Genomic DNA, 20,308 nt, shown 5'->3' on the forward strand with positions numbered 1-20,308 from the left:
ACCAATCTAAGCTCGGTAGTCTTTGATCTACCAGATAGGGTAAGTGGAGAATCATCAGGCAAAGTTTTAAATGTCAATTTTGTACCCATGTCAGTTGCCACGAAAATGGCAACATGTCAGTTTCGGCCATTGTTTGGTGAATATCCTTTAAATCATAGAAGTTTATGAAAATGCATGCAAATGATGAAAATTTAAGATGAAACTTTAGGAAGCGCTAAAATAAGTACAAAGACACACATACACAATTATAAACCATTGCATAAGAAAACAACTCATAATGGTTTAACAAGATCAAACACCTAATGACATGTGTTGCCGCACATGCCTGAAACAGTAAGGTCTATTCTAAATTGAAATTGTATACAACGACATATATATATATATATATATATATATATATATATATGTGTGTGTGTGTGTGTGTGTGTGTGTGTGTGTGTGTGTGTGTGTGTGCAAGCTTAAAAACATATAATATAGGAAAATAATTAGTTAATTAATTAATTTTCAAAATAGAAATAATTAACTCCGTTAATTGGTAGATCATGCAAGAATGACTTGCATATAAAAAAATAGAAGTTGACATGCATTGAAAATAATTTTCTTGGAAATATAGTTCCTTTTTGTTTTAAAAGATGTTATAACAAAGGGATTTGCTAGGGACCGTCGCAGAAGGCATTTCTCGGAACAGTTGTTGCATGAGAGAGCAGCCACATCAGATGAATTAGATGAATAAGCCAAAATCTGAGGCAATGTGGCTGCTCTCTCATGCAACAGCCGTTCTGAGAAATGCCTTCAGCGATGGTCCCTAGTAAATCCCTATAACAAAAAAAAAAAAAATTATATATATATATATAGAGAGAGAGAGAGAGAGAGAGAGAAAAGTGTAGCTACACATACGTGTAGCTAACTTAGCTACACCGACGCCTTAAAATACAATGGGCCCCACATTGTTTCGGTGATGCAACCCATTCATTTGATTGGCCCTCACATAGATAGGGTGCGCCTAAAAAATCAGCTCCATAGGATCATCCCAACCCTACGATTTGTTGAGGCAAAAATGGACGTGTAAAAACCTTCACAAATCTGTCCATTTTTTACTCCATAGTTTGAAGGGTTGGGATCATTCAATGGAGCTGATTTTTTGGGCACACCCTATCAATGTGAGGGCCTATCAAATGAATGGTTTGGATCACCTAAACAATGTGGGCCCACTGTATTTTAAGCCGTCGGTGTAGCTAAGTTAGCTACACGTATGTGTAGCTTCACTTAACTCATATATATATATATATATATATATGAGAGAACATTTCCTACACACTTGTGTAGGTAAGTTACCTATGCACTACCTTAAAATACAGTGGGGGCCCACATTGTTTGGGTGATCCAAACAATTCATTTGAATGGCCCTCACATAGATAGGGTGTCCACAAAAAATCAGATCCATAGGATCATCCTAACCATTCAAACTATGGAGGCAAAAAATGGACTAATTTGTGAAGGTTTATACACGTCCATTTTACCTCCACAAATCGTAGGGTTGGGATGATCCTATGGATTTGATTTTTTGTGGACACCCTATCTATGTGAGGACCATTCAAATGAATTGTTTGGATCACCCAAACAATGTGGGCCCCCACTGTATTTTAAGCTAGTGTGTAGATAACTTATCTACACATATGTGTAGGAACCGTTTTCTCATATATATATATATATATATATATATATATAGAGAGAGAGAGAGAGAGAGAGAGAGAACATTTCCTACACACTTGTGCAGGTAAGTTACCTACGCACTACCTTAAAATACAATGGGGGCCACATTATTTGGGTGATCCAAACCATTCATTTTTAAGGCCCCCACATAGATAGGGTGTCCACAAAAAATCAGATCCATAGGATCATCCTAACCATTCGAACTGTGGAGGCAAAAAATGGACTAATTTGTGAAGGTTTAAAGACATCCATTTTACCTCCACAAATCGTAGGGTTGGGATGATCCTATGGATCTGATTTTTTGTAGACACCCTATCTATGTGAGGGCCTTTAAAATGGATGGCTTGGATCACCCAAACAATGTGGGCCCCAACTGTATTTTAAGCTAGTGTGTAGAGAACTCTCTACACATGTGTAGGAAGTGTTTCTCTCTCTCTCTCTCTCTCTCTCTCTCTCTCTCTCTCTCTCTCTCTCTCTCTATATATATATATATATATATATATATATATATATATATATATATATATATTATATTTTTGAAATGAAAAAAAAAACAACTCCGTCAATTAGTAAATGTAGCAAGAACTCATATAATAAAAATATAAATTAAAAGCTAACATGCATATATGATGAATCTCTATTTGAATATACTTTTTCGGTTTTTCACAAAAAAAAAATTGAAAATGTACTTTTTACCAATTTTTAAAATCAAAAATCCATGAAAAATGAAAATTCATACACTAATCCATGTGCAAATGCACCAAATCAACAATTAATTGAAGCATTTGCACCATATTTGAAGAAAAGCAACGACATAAATAATCGTCTTTTCAATGACAACATAAAATAAACACTTACCAAGCAAAAATGTTCCCAAGCTTCACTATGAACTTTGGTCGAAATTTTGACATGTCAGCCGAAGTTTTGTAATTTCCATGCTAAAGTGGTAGTTCTTTGGTCTACAAGCCCGGAACATTACCAAAATCTATACAAGTCTACCAAAGGATTTCGTAATATTGGGGATAGAAACGAAGACATGTCGGTTTCAGCCGACATTTAAAACCATGCCATCATGTGGAATTAGGAGGCCCTTGTCCTTCTATTGGAACCGTCAAACTCCACCATCTTGGATTCATCAATCTTCCACGTTTCTCTTCGAAAACCATGTCCTCCCATGTGCAAATGCATCAAATCAACAAGTAGTTGGTGCATCTGTACCATAACTGAAGACAGGCAAAAAAACATAAAATAAGTACTTACCAGTTACCAAGCAAAAATGTGAAAACCCAAGCTACTCGATGACCTTTGGACAAAATTTTGTCATGTCAACCGAAGTTCTATAATTTACATGCTAGAGAGGTAGGGAAACATTACCGAAATCTATACATGTCAACCGAAGGATTTTGCTTCGGTTATGTAAGTCGTTTCATGTCAATTTCGGTCGGGATTTATAATCATGCCATCAGGAGTAATTACGAAACCCTAATCCTTGAGTTAGAACCGCCAAACTCCATCATCTTCAATTCATCAAGATTCCACATTTCTCTTCGAAAACCATGTCCTCCCAACAATCAGTTTATTAATCCACTCTGCTTGATAGTGAAATGGAAATCCATTAGAAGTAGTACTTGTCTATTTATCCAATATTTTACCCACTTGTTCAACTTGTTTCATTAGACATTCATCGACCCATACTCTAGATCACTATCGCCACCACTGTGATAATCATACAAGTATTGAGAAGTTGAATGTAGTCACGATATCAAGCCACTCTCAAAGGTCAACTTCATAAGCATTATTATTAACTTTCTTCAGCAAGGATCAATCTTCTTCCTTCCCATCCAATTCTATGTCCCATGCAAAACCTCTACTGAATAAATACATCATAACCACTACATTATACAGTTTTGAGGCAGAACTTTCCTTGTATTAGGTGTTGTTTTCCTTACGATTCTTTAAAATTGCATAATATAATATCACTAATCATTTGACCATAACATTGGCATCATCACCGACTTTCTTGATACTTGGCTACGGTACCAAATCAAATGATCGATCAGGAGTGTACCTTGAAGCAATATCAAATACTGAAGAATTCTTGGAATTCTTGTATACAAACTCAGTTTGAGAAGGATTATGACCTATTGTGCCTCATTGTTGACCAATAAGCTTTGCAAGAGATTTCCTGAAAATTGCCTTTGATTGAATACTTCATTTTACTCGTCCATTTATGCATTGTAATTAATACTATGTTGTTTGTTCCTAGAAAGCCACTTCCACAAAGTCTTCCAAAAGTGGCCCAAAATTTTGGCCTTTTAGTTCAAAATAATTGATTTTGGCACTCACCTAATTGTGGTAATGCTGATGGCATCCATAGTCATAATGCAAGAAGAAGTAAACCAACTTAGAAAATTTATAACTAATGGAAAAGATGGAATCTACACCTCATTGGATTTGGGGCAGATACCAAAACTATAACCAATGGCAAAATGGAACCTGCACCTCCATTGGATTTCAGGCAGCCCCCACACAAAGTCCATCTAACATCATCCCATAATCTTTGTGGTATAAGCAAAGAAATACAAAACCCAGTATTCTGCCATGGCCCTTGAGTGTGACAAATCCAACACTTTTCAATGATTTGAATAACAACAAAATAACGATTTGGCCACAGTATTGCTTCGATCGGAGCAATTGTCTAATTATATCCAACATGTCAATCTAAACCTGTCATGCATCTCCAAAGAAATGGTCTCTTGCAGGGAACAATCAGGTATAAGCAAATGATTACAATTAAAAGAGATAACCATTGCAATATGTATGCATCTTGTGGTCTTGCATGATTTGATGGCCAAAATGAGCTGAAAAAGCTCATCATCTTGATACACATCTTTGATTTGATTGGAAGTTAAGCCTTCATGCCAACCAATGAAGCACATCAACTAAGAGTGGCAGTAAATCGTGTTCGACTTCCAGCAAATTGCCGAATAACCAAGGGGAACTCACAAATTTAAAAAAAAAAAAAACTCTGCATCTCTTCTGTTCAATTTGCTTTCCTCGTTTATGTACCTCAACACTTAGAATGAACTCCCTTTGGATTGGAAGATCCTGTTGATGCTTTGAGTTCTTGAACTGCGTCGGCATGGGAAAACTTTCATACACATCAAACACACAGAAAGATTGAAAGTGCACAAAAGGAAGAAATTACAAATCACCGCTTCTGTTCATCAGAACAGAAATGCACATAAATCCGAACCCAAAATCCTTTTTTTTTTTTGAATGGTAAATTCGAATGCAAATTCTGGAAACCAATTCTTTTCAATGTCTTACAATTAGTTTGATTGTCAAAAGATGAAATATGGGTAGAATAGGGTGGTGATAGAGTGATCAAATGGATTGCTATAATGGGGCCAACATCGAAAATGATACAAGATCTCGCTTCTCATAAAGGTTACCAAACAATTTTTAGAATTCCAGTCGGAACCAGTTTGAATGCTGAGAAGGAAAGTGGAATGGGCATGGCCAAGACGTGAAATGAACTGGTTTCATGAAGTCCACATGGAAGCTCAAGCAGATTCAATTTTACAAGCTTTCACACTTTTTAAGCCACCAATTGTGAATTCAAATGCTTGTGTACAGTGTTCCCATGCTTTTTTCCTAAGTCTAATTCAAGAAGATTATAGATAGCGTTTGGAATTGCTGTCATTTCTAATGAAACTGCATTTCTGTTCGGCGTCTATAAGGGCAATTAGACCTCCGAACGATTTCCTAAATATGTTCAACAATCACACCTAACATCAATTTTTTTTATTCCCAAATAGGTAGTGAGAATTTACAATTATCATGCTCCATTTTTATAGCTTTCAATTTCCTCACTTCACATAAGTGTGTCAGCCTTTAGGCTTCCCATTGCAGAAGAACAATGCACCTTCACTCTGCCTAGTAATAGTAAAAACTAAAAAATATATGTGAGGTTCATTTACAATGTCCCTTAAGCGATACATGTACTAAACTTCTTTCTCACAGGACTTGTCCTCCAAATTGTGAGAGGTCCTTATCTATTCCTAGTTGGAGCTATCCAGATTCCATATTCCATTAGATCGGTTTCTGTTGAGGTTCTCTACTGTGGTTTCTGAAGCCTCACAAATGCCAAATTGCACATTCTATTAGAAAATGAAGAAACATCTGACAGTAGATAAATAAAAAACTAAAGATCGCAATAATCCATGAATTTACAACTAAATCATGAACCCAGGCACATAAAAAATCAAACAGCGGAGTACCTTACGGTGAGACTTCCAGATTTTCAAGGCCGCGAGTGCCTTTTCGGTGTCAATGCTGCTATGCAATATATAAACTTTGAAAGGAAACAGGGGCTTTAGAAGCGTCCATTGTTGCTCCAATGCAGAGTATGTTGGAAGGAAAACCAAAATACTCTTTTCAATATCAGGTTCATTTTCATGAATGTGCAACACCAAATCATGAATAAGCTTGTGCACTTCATGACTGATATCAGCATCAACAGAAGAGGGGCTCATCCCATAACAGTATCCGGCCGAGAAGGATTCGGTATTACTTCCAAGAAGATCAGTAACCTGGATGAAAATTAATCGGTTATAATAACAAACAATATCACATTCTTCAAGAAAATTTTCTAAAGGATTCATTTAGCCGACCCCAACTAGTTTGGGACAAAGGCTTTGTTGAGTTGAGTTGAGTTGAGTAATAACAAACAATGAATAATGATATGGTAACTGAGAGTGGAACCGAACAAATCGCATTTTCCCACGTTAGCAATTTTTCCTTTTTGGCTTTTTTGTTTCCTTAAAATGGCAAAAACTAACCCTCCTATGCCATGTGGCGTGGAGGGATTTGTCCGGTTCCATTCTCGGTTTCTGTAGCAGCACTCATAATCAAATCATTCAGATCGACTAAAGCTTGCGATATATAATCCAATAGGTGCATTAAACAGAGTAATATGTTACATATCCAAAAATTTGATAAATAATAGGTTGATCATGTAAACAATTTATTAATAAGTGAACCAAATGAAATAACAATTGTCATTGACATGAATTCCAAACCGTATTGAAATTCCATTCCATTCCAAAAAAAGTTGTCAATTCCATTCCATTCCAAACAGAATGAGCAGAATACAACATTCAAGCCAGGAAGAAGTTGCCAGCCTTTCAAAATCAACCAACCAATTTACAAGTCAAATTTTGTTGTTCCAAGAAAACGGGTATATTTTGTTTGCCAATTCTGGCTGGAACAAGATACTCCAGATGGAACATATTGGAAAATTAACCACCTGGAAACAAGATGCTCCAGATGGAACATATTGGAAAATTAACCAACTGTTCCGTCATTTTTCTTTTTCTTTTTAGCTTTAAGCAATTTATCTTTTTGGCTCTAAGCAATTTAGTAAATCATAATAGGTGACTGAAGGTCATTTAGGATATTTTACCATCTGAAGTCCAATGCGGGTTGAAACGTGTCAAAACTATCTTTTTTGCCAAAAATAGAGTTTCCTCGCCTGAACAATAATTGAAGGTTAAAGACAATCCATTTCTGAATTATTTTTTTTGTTGTTTCTATTTTACTAACGATATGGAGCTATTAGCACCCTTACACTTTCCTCTAGAATCAGATCTGTGCAGGGCACATCCAGTTCTTTTTTTTCGATTTTCACCTTTTCTTTTCTTTTTTGGGTCTAACATTTGAAAAAATAAATCTGGAATGATAGAAAGCTGTTGTTAAAAGAGAGAAAGGAGAATACCGCGATTGAGATGGTAAATACGAGAGAACATTTGAAAACTTTGAGTTCTGCACAACTATATTCTATGTTTGTTAACGCCTTAGGCTCTTAAAGTACTAATCCCTAATTTTGGGAATAGTTAGATTCTGGATACTAGGTGGATGCTAACTTGACATTACTCAACTTTTTAATGGAATTATAAACAGTAATGGATGGTTTGTATAGTAAACTGAATGCATATATGTTTTTAGGCTGTTTAAACTTCAGAACGTTCCTATTTTCTGATTTTCTTTAACGTTTAGAAAAAATGTAATGTGCCTTTCCAAAATGGAACATCAGAACACTTGAATTCCAGTGTTTTCCACTCTAGAAGAAAATGGGATTTACAACTACAATTATATATATATATATATATATATATATATATATATATATATATATATATATATGATTACCTGCTCAAGATATAAAACTTTCCGTTGGAATATTGTTTGTTGTGCTAAGCTAGGAATCGCAAGCACCTCTACCCTTTCATCCCTACCAAGATCCTTGAAGTAGTCCCTGTATCTTGCAATATCTGCTGTAGCAGACATCAATACCACCCTAGGTGCAAATAGAAACATCAATCCCTCAAGAAAATTCGGCCAAAAAACTCATTTCAAATATGCAGGAGAAAGCAGTTAATTTTAAATGAGAATACATAAAATAGCATTTGCTTCATGTCTATGAAACTTAAAATCAACAAATCAAGTAGAAATAATGGTACCTGAGAAAACACAAATTTCATATCGGAAAACTAATGAATGACCAACAGAAAGACACAAAAATATAGGACATCAAGATTTGTCCTAACCTCACATTGTTCTTTCTCAACATAAATTGCTTGACACAGGCAAGAACAAGATCTGATTCAACAGATCTTTCATGCACTTCATCCAGAATGATAACCTTATATGCAAGTAGTGCTGCGACCCCCTTATCAAGCATTTCTTCAAACAAAACTCCAGCAGTTTTGAATACAATCCTTGACCTGAGACAAAAAAAAAATGAAAATTTTCAAGTATGATGACAGTTCAATACGGTGAATTGTACAAAAACACAAGCTGAACAAATAATTACAGCAAAAGACAATGGAACAATAAGCAAACTATGAAAAGATGGACAAAATACAGGGACTAAGGAAGATATAACTAATATAAGATAAAATAAAAAAGCATAAAGCAGTCAATGTAAATTCCAATGCATTAAAACAGCATAAGAGAAATATAATGCTAACAATCCCGAAGAATAAATAGAAACATTAAGAGCTTCATAACTAACATAGGAGAAACATATGGGTAAGTATCGTCAAAAAGCACTTATAGAAACAAAAAGAACTTCATAGCAGAAAAACACAACATAACAAAAAATGTAATTAGAATTACACCAATGAGATAAGAAATGATCTCAGGACTCATTTTAACCTAGATGATGAGGGTTAGATCAAGGACAACCAAGAGAGGAATAGTCTAGGTGTAGCTTTCTGAAACAATGAACATGTCAGAAGGAGAAAATTTTCTGAAGGCCCTAACTAAGCCCGAGAACAATCATCAACATACCTTTCTGTTGAGACCTTTGAATGACCAATATGATATCCAACCTCGTCTCCTACCTCACAATTGCGAGCTTTAGCTACCATCTTAGCAATAGAAACCACAGCAAATCTTCTAGGTTGTGTACATAATATGGGTTCCATGTTTTCTTCTAGAAGGAATTGCGGAACTTGGGAGCTCTTCCCTTTCATGTGAGAAAACAGAAAACAAAAGGCAATATGTATCAGTAAATCAAAACACACGTGTGCAAATAACAGATAGTTGGGAAAAAATCATAGTTCATGAAGGTGTTCAGACTACATCTCTGATGATCTAAATATATAAATAGAAAAAAAAAAGTTTTCTTGCATAACATATGGAATATTTGAGCAATAAAAGGCAGAGAGAATATGAAGCAAAGACCAGTAGCAAGGGAAAAAAATCTCTATTTGTCTGAAGCTGTAGATAAAAAGGATAAACCAGCCTTGAAGATGTGATTATTTCTGACACCACCTCTATAGTTTAAACAGCTCAGGAGTTTTTTTCAAAGTAATTGTCATTAGTGACCCAAAAAAGGAAGATTTCAATCACATGAGAAAGTAAGAGGACACTTATATCCAATACCAACCCACTCAAAATGCAAAGACATAGAAGTATGGCCTTTCTCAACATGTTGCACGCATATTGCAGACAAGGTTTTAGGTTTCAGTTTCATTATGTGTTTTGGTAGTGATGGAAATGGAAAATGCAAAATTTTGATGGAAATTTTGGTGGAAATCTTGTAAAATTAGGGAAACATGTAAAAATGATGGAAATTTAAGATAAAACATCATGAAGTGTCAGAATAAGCATAAATACACACTCCACAATCATCACAAAAATACCCATAATGGTCAAACAATATCAAACACCAAGTAACATGTGCAGTCGCACGTGTCTAAATACAAACCAAAATGTTTCCATTTCCATTTCCCTCCCCACCGAAACGATACCGAAAGCAAAGCGCATATCGAAATCAAAACCGTAAGTATGGTAGTGGTATATAACGATATGTGTTATATAATTATTTTTATTGAATTGCATTTGAAATATGGTGTATGTATTATGTATAAACATCTATATGAATTACATATGAAATGTGTAAGTCGTACTGGCTTATCAGACTCGTGACAGTGCATGTCACTAGGTGTTAAATTATTATGGATGGTTGTTTCGCTTATGTGATAGTTTCCAATTGTGTATTTGTGCTTATTCTAGCATTTTCTGAAGTTTAATCTTAATATTCTATCATCTGCATATTTTTCCATACGTTTCCATGATTTATAGGATTTCCACCGAAATTTCTAACCAAAACTGAAATGTTTCGGTTTCCATGGTGATCGAACCGGAAATTTAAAACCTAGCCACTAATATGATCTTACTTAGGATAGGGATAGATGCTAGGGCATCACATCATTAGTTGCCAAGAAATCACTCAAAGGTTAGATCTAAAGCATCACCCTTAGGGGAGGAATTCATTTCCACTTGAACAAGGCTTCAATTTTTTATTCATTCATCAATTACTCATTTGTTTATTGCCCTAATAATGTACCAAGTACCCTCTTTTAAGAGAATGGGAGAGATGGGTATAACTACCTGAGTGACAATTGGCAAGAGGAAAGGAGAGATGGGTACAAGTACCTAGGTGACACATCGAAAGAGAAGGGGTGAGATGGGCATAACTACCTGGGTGACATGTGGCAAGAGAAGAGAAGATATGGGCAAAAATACTTGCGTGACACATGGAAAGATAACACATGGCAAAAGAACAATGTATCCTCGAACAATTGCTCATCCGATCCTCAAAGATCCGTATGCTTTGTATTATCATCCCAAAACAGCCCAAGTTAAATCCCAACTAGAAGAGTGTATCACCAATCTAGATAGGTACTCAATGGAGTCACAATATCAAGCAAGAAAAGAGTCACACTTCTCCAAAAATGAAACCTCAGAATTATCGTCGAAGCAGAAACAAAGTTTCATTCTTCTGAACAAATATTGTCCTTCATGATTTCTTCTATAGAAATCCCACGTGATTTCTTCCATAGAAATCCCACTTCCATAAGACAATATGCTCGTCATAGCTCCGATACCAATCTGATGTAGAACAACCTAAGAGAGAGGAGATTGGAGAAGAAAAGGGAATGGTACTAATCTAAGGACTAGATCTAGGGTTCAAAACTCTTTAGAAATCACTACCAAGGGTATTGTATCTAAAATAGTTGAAATTAATCCAGAACTTAGGGTTTCAACCTCACGAACTCAAGAAAGACGAAAATTGTGGTTTGAGGAGAGAAGTATAAGAAAGAAGAGAAGATAAAAGAAGGATAATAATGAGAGAAATATGATCTTACTTCGGATAGGGATAGACACTAGTGCACCGCACCATTTGTTGCCAAAGAATCACTCAGAGGTTAGATCTAAAGCATCACACTCGCGACCAGAAGGGGAGGAAATCACTTCCACTTGCACAAGGCTTTAATTTTTTTTATTCATTCATCAATTAGTCATTTGTTTATTGCCATAATAATGTACAAAGAACCCTCTTTTAAGATAATTGGAGAGATGGTTATAACTACCTGAGTAAAACAAAGCAAGGAAAAAGGAGAGATAGGTATAAATACCTGGGTGACACATAGCAAGAGAAGAAGTAAGATGGGCATAACTACCTGGGTGACAAGTCGCAATATAAGAGAAGATATGGGCATAACTACTTGGGTGACGCATGGCAAGAGAATAGGTGACAAATGGCAATAGGAGGAGACAAGAGTATAATTACTTGGGTGATACATTGAAACAAAAGATGAGAGACAGGTATAGTACAACTACTTAGATGACAAACAGCAACAGAAGAAAAGATATGGGTATGACTACTTGGGTGCTCGCCTTTAATGAGAGATAGACACATGGCAGTATGGCACCCTTTAACCTTTAACTGTTACATTAAATTAAGGGAAAACTACTAAATCAAAACGTATCAACAAGAAAACCTACCCCACTCCCCCCCCCCCCCCCCCCCCCAACCCCCGCCCCAAAGAAAATATTAATTACCAATAGCATCGGCTTGTGCCTTAAATTGCTTTTAATTTTTTTCTCCACCCATTTTATCCTTAATTATATTTCCTTTCGTTATGGAGAATGTTTACTTTTGATTAGAAGAGATATTAAGGTTGCAATGGACAAACCCCTAAAATCTCTCACTCCATCAATAAAGATAGCATTAATCGTTTGAAAAGGCTCTCTCTACATTTACGTAAATACATCCTCTCTCTCTCTCTCTCTCTCTCTCTCTCTCTCTCTCTCTCTCTCTCTCTCTCTCTCTCTCAATTGAATCCATCTCACTCACACCATATCTCATACCAGATTTTACTAGGTGGGTGGGAAATATGATCTATTCAATTAAGAGAGAGAGAGAGAGGGTTACCAAAAAAGGAGATTTGTATGGTTATAGTTGGAGGGAGATGGATTAAATTCAGAGAAAGATGAAGAGAGAATTCAAACTATTAATGTTGCCTTAATTAATGAAGGGAGAAATTTGAGAGATTTTTACATTATCTATAACTAAAGTAATATAATTAAGGGTAAAATTGGTACAGGAAAAATTAAAAGATATTTAAGGCACGAGAGGGCGGGTTCGAGTCATGGAAATAGCCTCTCTGCTAAGCAGGTGTAAGGCTGCGTACATCTAGCCCTCCCCACACCCCGCAATGGCGGGAGCCTCGTGCACTAGGCCGCCCTTTTTAAGGCACGAGAATATTCTATTAGTACTTAAGAAAATTTTGGGGGTTTTTTGTAGATACGTCTTGATTTAGGAGGTTTTTAGTAGTTTTCCCTTAAATCAATATGTCATAATCCTTTTTTTAAGGATAAGTCAGATTCATATAAATAGAATCTTTTTACCTAAACATACCTTGCACCCTAAACATAAACAACCTAGACCTTTCCTACCCACTTGCTAACTTTAAATGCTTTTAAAACAATCCTTACATAAGTCAAAATCCTCTTAGAACAAAAACAAAAAATTTCTAAATAAAGCTAACCTAAATCTCCTCTAAAAATAAAATTCCTAACTCAAAATGTTTCTAAGCATATACCAATCCTAATTCAACCTTCCTATTTCTACATAAACCACCTCAATTTGAATAGAAAATCTAAAACCCTCTAATAGCTCACCTATTTCTAAAATAGAAACTTTCCAACAAAATCCCGACAAAAAATATTCCAAAGTATCAAATAACAATCGCAAAATTTTCGAATATTTCATTCTTAAAAGATCAACCTTCTTCTTTCAATTTTTGTGATTTGTGCTACATCACAAAGAGGGTCCACGTTACATTTACCAAGGATTCTAAGAGGACTATCTCAAGGAAATAGCCCGATATCAAGAACAAACTTCGATCGAACATTAGAAGCCTGTACTAAAAATCTCGTAATTGCAAGAATCGCATCGGGTGCAATAAGAATGTGATTCTATTGAAAAGTACAATAGTATATTATTATTCATATCAGAGGATATTGCTCTTGAAGAACTCAAACAATGGACTCGAATCACAGCAACTAAAGTTCCTTTGAAGCAAGTGGAGTTACTGACAAAGACAAAAGTGACGAAAGTCCTGTCATGGAAAAAAAAAAAAAAAAAAAGAGCATCATGTGTACAGAGTACATACTACAGAGTAAAAAACCATTTCATGCATTTTCTTCACTCCAATTCACCAATTTGGTAGATTACATGCTTCCATCTCAAAACCCTTCCTTCACATTGAATTATCACACAAATTCCCTATAATTCCTTTTACAGCATTGCACATACGCAACGTCTGCTGAAGCATAAATAGTTAAATAACACCAACTCTAACAGCTTAAGCTTTTTGAAAAAATGGTTCTTTCGCATGGTATTAGAGCTATTGCCTCAGGGCAGGTCTTGGGTTCAAAACTCAAAAGAGGGGCCACAGGTGAGGGGGGAGTGTTGAAGTATAAAAATGATTAAATAATACCGATTCTAAAATCTTAAGCTTTTGGATTAATTGATTGTTTCACAGCATTCGACTCGAAAGTGTGAAAAAATAAAACTAGAAACAGAAATGAGTAAGATTACTAATTTACACGAATTTAAACCCAAAAAAGTATGGAATCCATGAAAAATGAAGAAAGAGAATAAAAATTACCGCATCCGGTATCGCCAACAATCAGTGTGACGCGATTCTCTTGTATTTTCTCGACGATCTTGTCTCGAAGTTTCATTACTGGAAGGATCGTAGAGAGATTGGGAAGGGGGTAAGAGGAGGTAGAAGGAGAAGCCATTGAAGAAGAAAAAAGAAGAGGGTTAGAGAATGTTTCCTTATTAAGAAACCCTTCTTCGTGAAAAAATATAATGGACGGTAAGGCCTTTCGTCATATAAAATACTCTTTCCTTATATTTTTTCGCTTTTGGGGTTTGAGGAATACCTTTTGTTGTTGAGTGTGACGTGAGAACTTCCACTTTCCACTTTCTCACCGCTTTCTATTATTTTCAGAGGGGAATGATATATTCACCCCCTTTTCCTCACTGGACAGACCCTTGTAGTGTAGTAGGAGTAGTCATAAATAGTTAAATACATTATATCTGGCTGTACCAGGGAAGAAAAGGTGGGGACTGTATTACTTCTCTTACTTTCCCACCGAAGACCGGGAATGAACGTTAGTTGACACATGTTTTTATGGTTCCACACTTTAAGAACCATATGAATAATGGAGAAACTCTACGAAAGGAACATTAATGATTCATATAAATCACTTAACGAGAAATGTCTCAAGGAAATCCAACGAATTATTAATAATCCTGTGGCGAAGGTAATCTACCTAAATAGTAGACACAGATGATAAATAAGATGATACTAAAGATTCGAGCCGTATAATTTCTCAATTCGACACAAGGTACTTATTATATTGAATAAGTACATTAGATCTACTAGAATTTTTTTGCCGTAATAATACCAATCCAACCCCATTTCGCGCCTCACTTTTGTTAGGGGTGCAAATTGTTGGGGGTTTCACATGAAAGCAAAATAGTCCCACATTGGAAAAGTGTAACGATGTGGATGGGCTTATAAGGGAATGGGTTCCCTCCCCTTAACAGCTAGCTTTTGAGGGCAAGTTCTACCTGGGTCCCAACAGTGGTATCAGAGCCGGGCACGTGGTAACACCGGTTTAGCCTCCGAAGGTGAAAATATCCCTCGAAGAAGATCTCAGTAACCCGGTTTAGCCTCCGAGGATGAAAATATCTTTGTTGGGGGTAACCCCGGTATGCCTCGTAGGGGGATCCATTCAAATTCCTTATAAGTCGGATTGTTCTTCGGATCCTACTTTCCCTGTTATGATCACGATCCATTTTAATTCGAACCGTCCATCAGAGTGTCCTATTATGTTCCACTAAGCTAAGTAAACAATTTTATTTTTTTAAAAAAAAAGGTTAGAATGCCAGTCCACTATTAGTGTGTCTCTATGCATTTTCTTCAACTAAATTAAAATATTATCTACGTTTAATCTATGTGTAAAATAATGCTTGTAAACAATAAAACTAATCAAAATTACATACACGAATATAATGTATAACTATTATCAAAGAATAAATTACCCTAAAACCACTCTCTCTTTTCCTTCGTCAAAGTATGAAATGAAACGATTGAAATGAGTGAAACCGCATTCCCATCTGATTCATTAAGTGATAAGAGAGGTTTTGACCAAAACACCCTTCATAGAACGGTGAGCAATAACAAAATTTGAAAGGTATTTTTGTAAAACATTTCGGATCGTGACTAACCAATGGGCATATGTGGCGTGCCCATGCCCAATCTGAAATTTTTCGGATCCCAAATTTGATGATCTGAAATATGCCCATGGATCCTATTCATATGTTTAGTTCCCGTCCATTAACGTTCGGATTCGGACGATCCATCGGATCGTTTGGATCCATTGACACCAGGGAACCCAACGTCTGTCCTCTAAATTTATCTCGATTTTTTTTTGGATTATTGTATTTTTCTGTTTGGCCCAATGTGGACCTGAACCAAGCCGATTTCAGTTAGATGGGTTGGGTTTGGGTTGAGAGATTTAGAGGCGGGTTGGGTTAGGGTTGACCATCCTCAACCCGAGGCTCGGTTTGGGTTGGGTTAGGGTTGAGGGAATGCTATCTTGGGTTGGGTCAGGGTTGGCCTCAACCCGATCCACCCCGACCCGAGTTACACCCTTACTTTTGCAGTAGAGATCCCGTTATAAAGGAAGCTCAGTTGGTATATTTGCCCACAAGATTTATGTGTTAGAATATGTGAGATCCAACAGTTGGATTGGGTTGAGATCTCACCGTTGACCATCTTGGAGGTAGATTGGGTAAGTTGGCTAAATGAAGCAACTAGATGAATTAGGCAACAGATAGAAGAGACAAGCAAGAGAGATTAGAAAGAATATTTGATTAGGATTCTTTCCCTTCATAGTTATCTTGATTTATCATGTTAGTGCTCTATAAAAGCACACAATGATCCTCTTGTAATAGCATTTAAGAATTAGTGGATATTCTAAATTTATTGATTGTGATATTAAATAACCGCAAGTGCACGGATCATATGCAGTCGCGGGTCGATCTCAGGAAAGAAGATGTAGACTTTCTATCTTTATATTATTTAGAAAATAAAAGTATAATAAGTTATTGCATGGCATGGGTCTCAGAATTTCTGTGGATTTACCTTGGAGCCAACAACTTACTATAAATTTACTCATTAAACAAAACAAAGATAGAAACTAACTTTAATTTGATTATTACTTTATATCCTATATCTGGGCAAAGTGAACCAGAGATTTAATGATTCTATTAAGTACCTATTAGATAAGGAAAATTAATTCTAATTAATGAGAGAAATCAGTTATAATTAACAAACAAATTAAAACTATTATAGTTAGAAAATAAAAAACTAGAACCGAAATTTTATAATCTGGAATTAAAAACACTGTTTACCAGAATAGTCATATCTCACTCATTTGAACTCGGATTTTAACCCATAAGTACTCATTTTGAAGGATTTTGAAAGATCTACAACTTTTATGATTATGATTTTCCTGATTTGGTCTTTACCTGTCCAAGATTGTCTTCGAAAATTGACTAACAACATTAAAACGAAAAAATCAGATTTGAAATCAAACTTGAAACCTAGAATTAAAAGACAACTAAAACCAAAATTTGTTTAAGAGATAAAAGATAGATTAAAAACTTACTTAGGGGCTGGAATCCACCATGGGTTGTGGGTTAGATTGTTGATTAAATTGAAAATATTGCTTTGGCTTGTTATATAACCAATAAACATGGTCGATAGAGGATGAGATCGAAGGATGTCATTCCCCATGAGAGTTCATTAATTATACAATCAAATTGTATCTTATATATATATGGTATATAATTTACCCATCAACAATCAATCATACGAAAGGGAAAAGCCGATGGCATGATTGATAGGGACAGAGCAAATAACACACACACACACACACACATATATATTGTGTGTACGTACAACGTACGTTATATTTGCAAAAAAATATTTTTTAATCAATATCCTTCCCCTTTCCCATAGGTTCATCTAAACCCCAAGTAAGGGAGTTTAGCTACTCATGTATAAACGAATGGACATTAAAAAGAGAGAAAAGTAATGGCCGAAAAGAGACTTGGGGAAGAGAAGAGTTGGGAGCATTAAAATGGGAGAGAGATCCGTTGTGTTTTGTCCCTCTTGTATTGAGAGTATTGCTAATTTTACCCGCTTGCTATCTCTATCCACTCTTTCTTTTTTAGAAAATTGATTGGGGCATGTTTCCAAAACATGCACAACCTCCTTCTAAATCTTCATCTATATATCCTCTTTTTAGTTGTTCAATCACAACATCTTTCCATTGCCGAATTAGACCATTCCAAAATAGATTCGAGATGAATCCGCATGCCCAAAATTTTGCAGCCAAGTGACGCCAGAAAATTTGCCATTGCCTTCTGTACATCATAGATAGTTACTATTAACATGGGAATGCCTTCCTTCTGAAGACTTGGGCGAGAATTTCAAAGGTGAGAAATCAAAGGTCGGTTCTTGATTTAAGTCGAAGAAAAACACTTCTACCAACATGCCAAAAATTATGCCACAGAGGGTTTGTATATTGAATTTATATGAGTGGCTTTCTGGAAAGTTGGACTTTAAATAGAAAGAAAACAAAGCATCCAACTCATTGTATTGGCCATAATGCAACCTGTTTGATTGATCTAAACCGTTCATTTAATTGGCCATAATGCAACCTGTTTGACTGATCTAAACCGTTCATTTAATTCCATACAAATGGTCGTCACTTCTAATCCATTCTCACAAGCTGATCCAAACCGTCCATTTGTTGAATTCACAGAAGTTGCATCGAAATATTATTTCTATTGGTGGGTCCTACAATTCAGCAATTTTCAATTCCAGTCATAATTCCCATTCCAGCAGCTTTTTTTCTATTCCCGCAGTTTTAATTCCAGCCACTGATTCCAGCTTCTTCATTCCATTCCAGATTCTTTTCAATTCTAGCAGCAATGCTAATTCCAGTAGCCTGATTCTAGTAACTGATTCCAATTCCCTGATTTCAGCACACTTCCAATTCCAATTCCGCTTCTTTTCCAGCAATTTTTCAGCAACCTGATTCCATTTCAGCAACTTGATTCCAGCAGCTTTAATTCGATTCCAGCAACATGGAATTTCAGTGTGGTGTAATCCGAACCATTCATTTTAATACCAAAATACAAATCAATTGTTTTCCCAAATTTGTAACCGGCAGTGAGAAGATAGAGATCCAAATCACACACACTTCGTCTTTGCAAGCCATATAAATCCTTGAATTCTCTTTGCAATTCCATTTCTAAGCTTATATCACCTTGAAAATCCAGAAATAACCAGAAACACCAAAAACAAGAAAAATACCTTCATAGCACCGCTTTAAATGACAAAATATGCATATTTCCTATCACTGTCATTTTCACATAAATGTGTTCATCACTTATCATTATGGAAGTGGTATCAGCACAACCATATTTGATATTTTCACTAACATATCTTGTCTACTAGCATTTAAAGAGTTAAAAGGTTATCAATATATTATAGTTCTCAAAAATGAAAAAAAGCTCCCAAAAGGCAATTAAAAAATAAAAGGCAAGCTGGTCCTTGCAATTATTAAAACATGGGTGTGTTGATATCGTTTTCCCAAGATTTATCCTCATAATTATGCATTTTGGGGGTGGGATGTGTTGGGGTTCCATGTGAAAGCAATAATCCCACATCGGATATGTGAAAGGATGTGGATGGGCTTACAAGGATTTGGGCACCCTCCCTTAATGGCTAGCTTTTAAGGGCCAGTTCTACCCAGGTCCCAATAAATGGTATCAGAGCTTGGGGACGGAAAAATCCCTCGGGGAAGATCTCGCAGTGTTCCATGTGAAAGCAATAATCCCAAATCGGATATGTGAATTGTGAAAGGATGTGGATGGGCTTATAAGGGTTTGGGCACCCTCCCCTCAGCGGCTAGCTTTTAAGGGCGAGTTATACCTGGGTCCCAGCAGGATGAAATATCTCAAAAAAATGACATGGGAATGGGAAAGTGAAAATGAAAATGAAATAAAAAGGCTACTGATATTGTCAGTACTACGTTTCAATAATTGCACAAACTCAGCTTGTATTTTCTGTTTAACTCGGCTTCTGGGAGTTTTTTGGGAACTGTAATACCTTTGGCAACTGTTTAAATAATAAAAGACAAGAAGAGTGGGGTTTAAAGCGTGGATACCATTCTTGGATTTGGCACCGCTTTACTTATTCTTCCTTGATCTTCTGTCACTTCCTTCATCTTCTGTCACTGGTGTCGTTTTGAGAGAAGTGATAAATGGGGTTGATATCCATTTTTATTTTTATTTTGGAAAATTACATTTACACACCCCCGCCCCCCTCTGCTTTGAACATACGGTATGTTTGTCTTGGGAAGCTTTAATACAGCATAACCAAAATCCTTGTGAGGGCTTGCCTCATGTGTTGCTTACTATCATTTCCGGTGGATAAGAACTCTTGAAAGGAAAGCAGAGACCAGAAGCAATCGAGATAAAAACATGAAAAGGCCAGGCAACAAGAAACCATGTAGATTATTAAGTGGGGGGGCCTATAACTAATCAAAGGATGGATGCACATATTTTCCATGGATAGAT

At 36.0% G+C, this 20,308-nt stretch overlaps 1 protein-coding gene across 1 annotated transcript in view; it reads right to left on the minus strand.

Annotated features, from left to right (window-relative positions):
• The window catches only part of LOC143881486 (zinc finger (CCCH type) helicase family protein), a 40,841-nt gene extending 26,329 nt beyond the window's left edge, over window positions 1-14,512 (minus strand). The window contains exons 1-5 of the mRNA XM_077384571.1: window positions 14,247-14,512; window positions 9,070-9,247; window positions 8,325-8,501; window positions 7,927-8,074; window positions 5,997-6,308 (exon numbers count right to left, since the gene is read on the minus strand). Of these exons, the coding sequence (XP_077240686.1) occupies window positions 5,997-6,308; window positions 7,927-8,074; window positions 8,325-8,501; window positions 9,070-9,247; window positions 14,247-14,382 (951 nt within the window). The 5' untranslated portion in view covers window positions 14,383-14,512. The remainder of the gene's footprint in view (window positions 1-5,996; window positions 6,309-7,926; window positions 8,075-8,324; window positions 8,502-9,069; window positions 9,248-14,246) is intronic.
• Between the last annotated feature and the right edge of the window lie 5,796 nt (window positions 14,513-20,308).

This window comes from Tasmannia lanceolata, unplaced genomic scaffold (genome assembly GCF_043159265.1).
Source record: "Tasmannia lanceolata isolate RefF3 unplaced genomic scaffold, GAP_Taslan_0.1 ptg000007l, whole genome shotgun sequence".
Taxonomy (NCBI): Eukaryota; Viridiplantae; Streptophyta; class Magnoliopsida; order Canellales; family Winteraceae; genus Tasmannia; species Tasmannia lanceolata.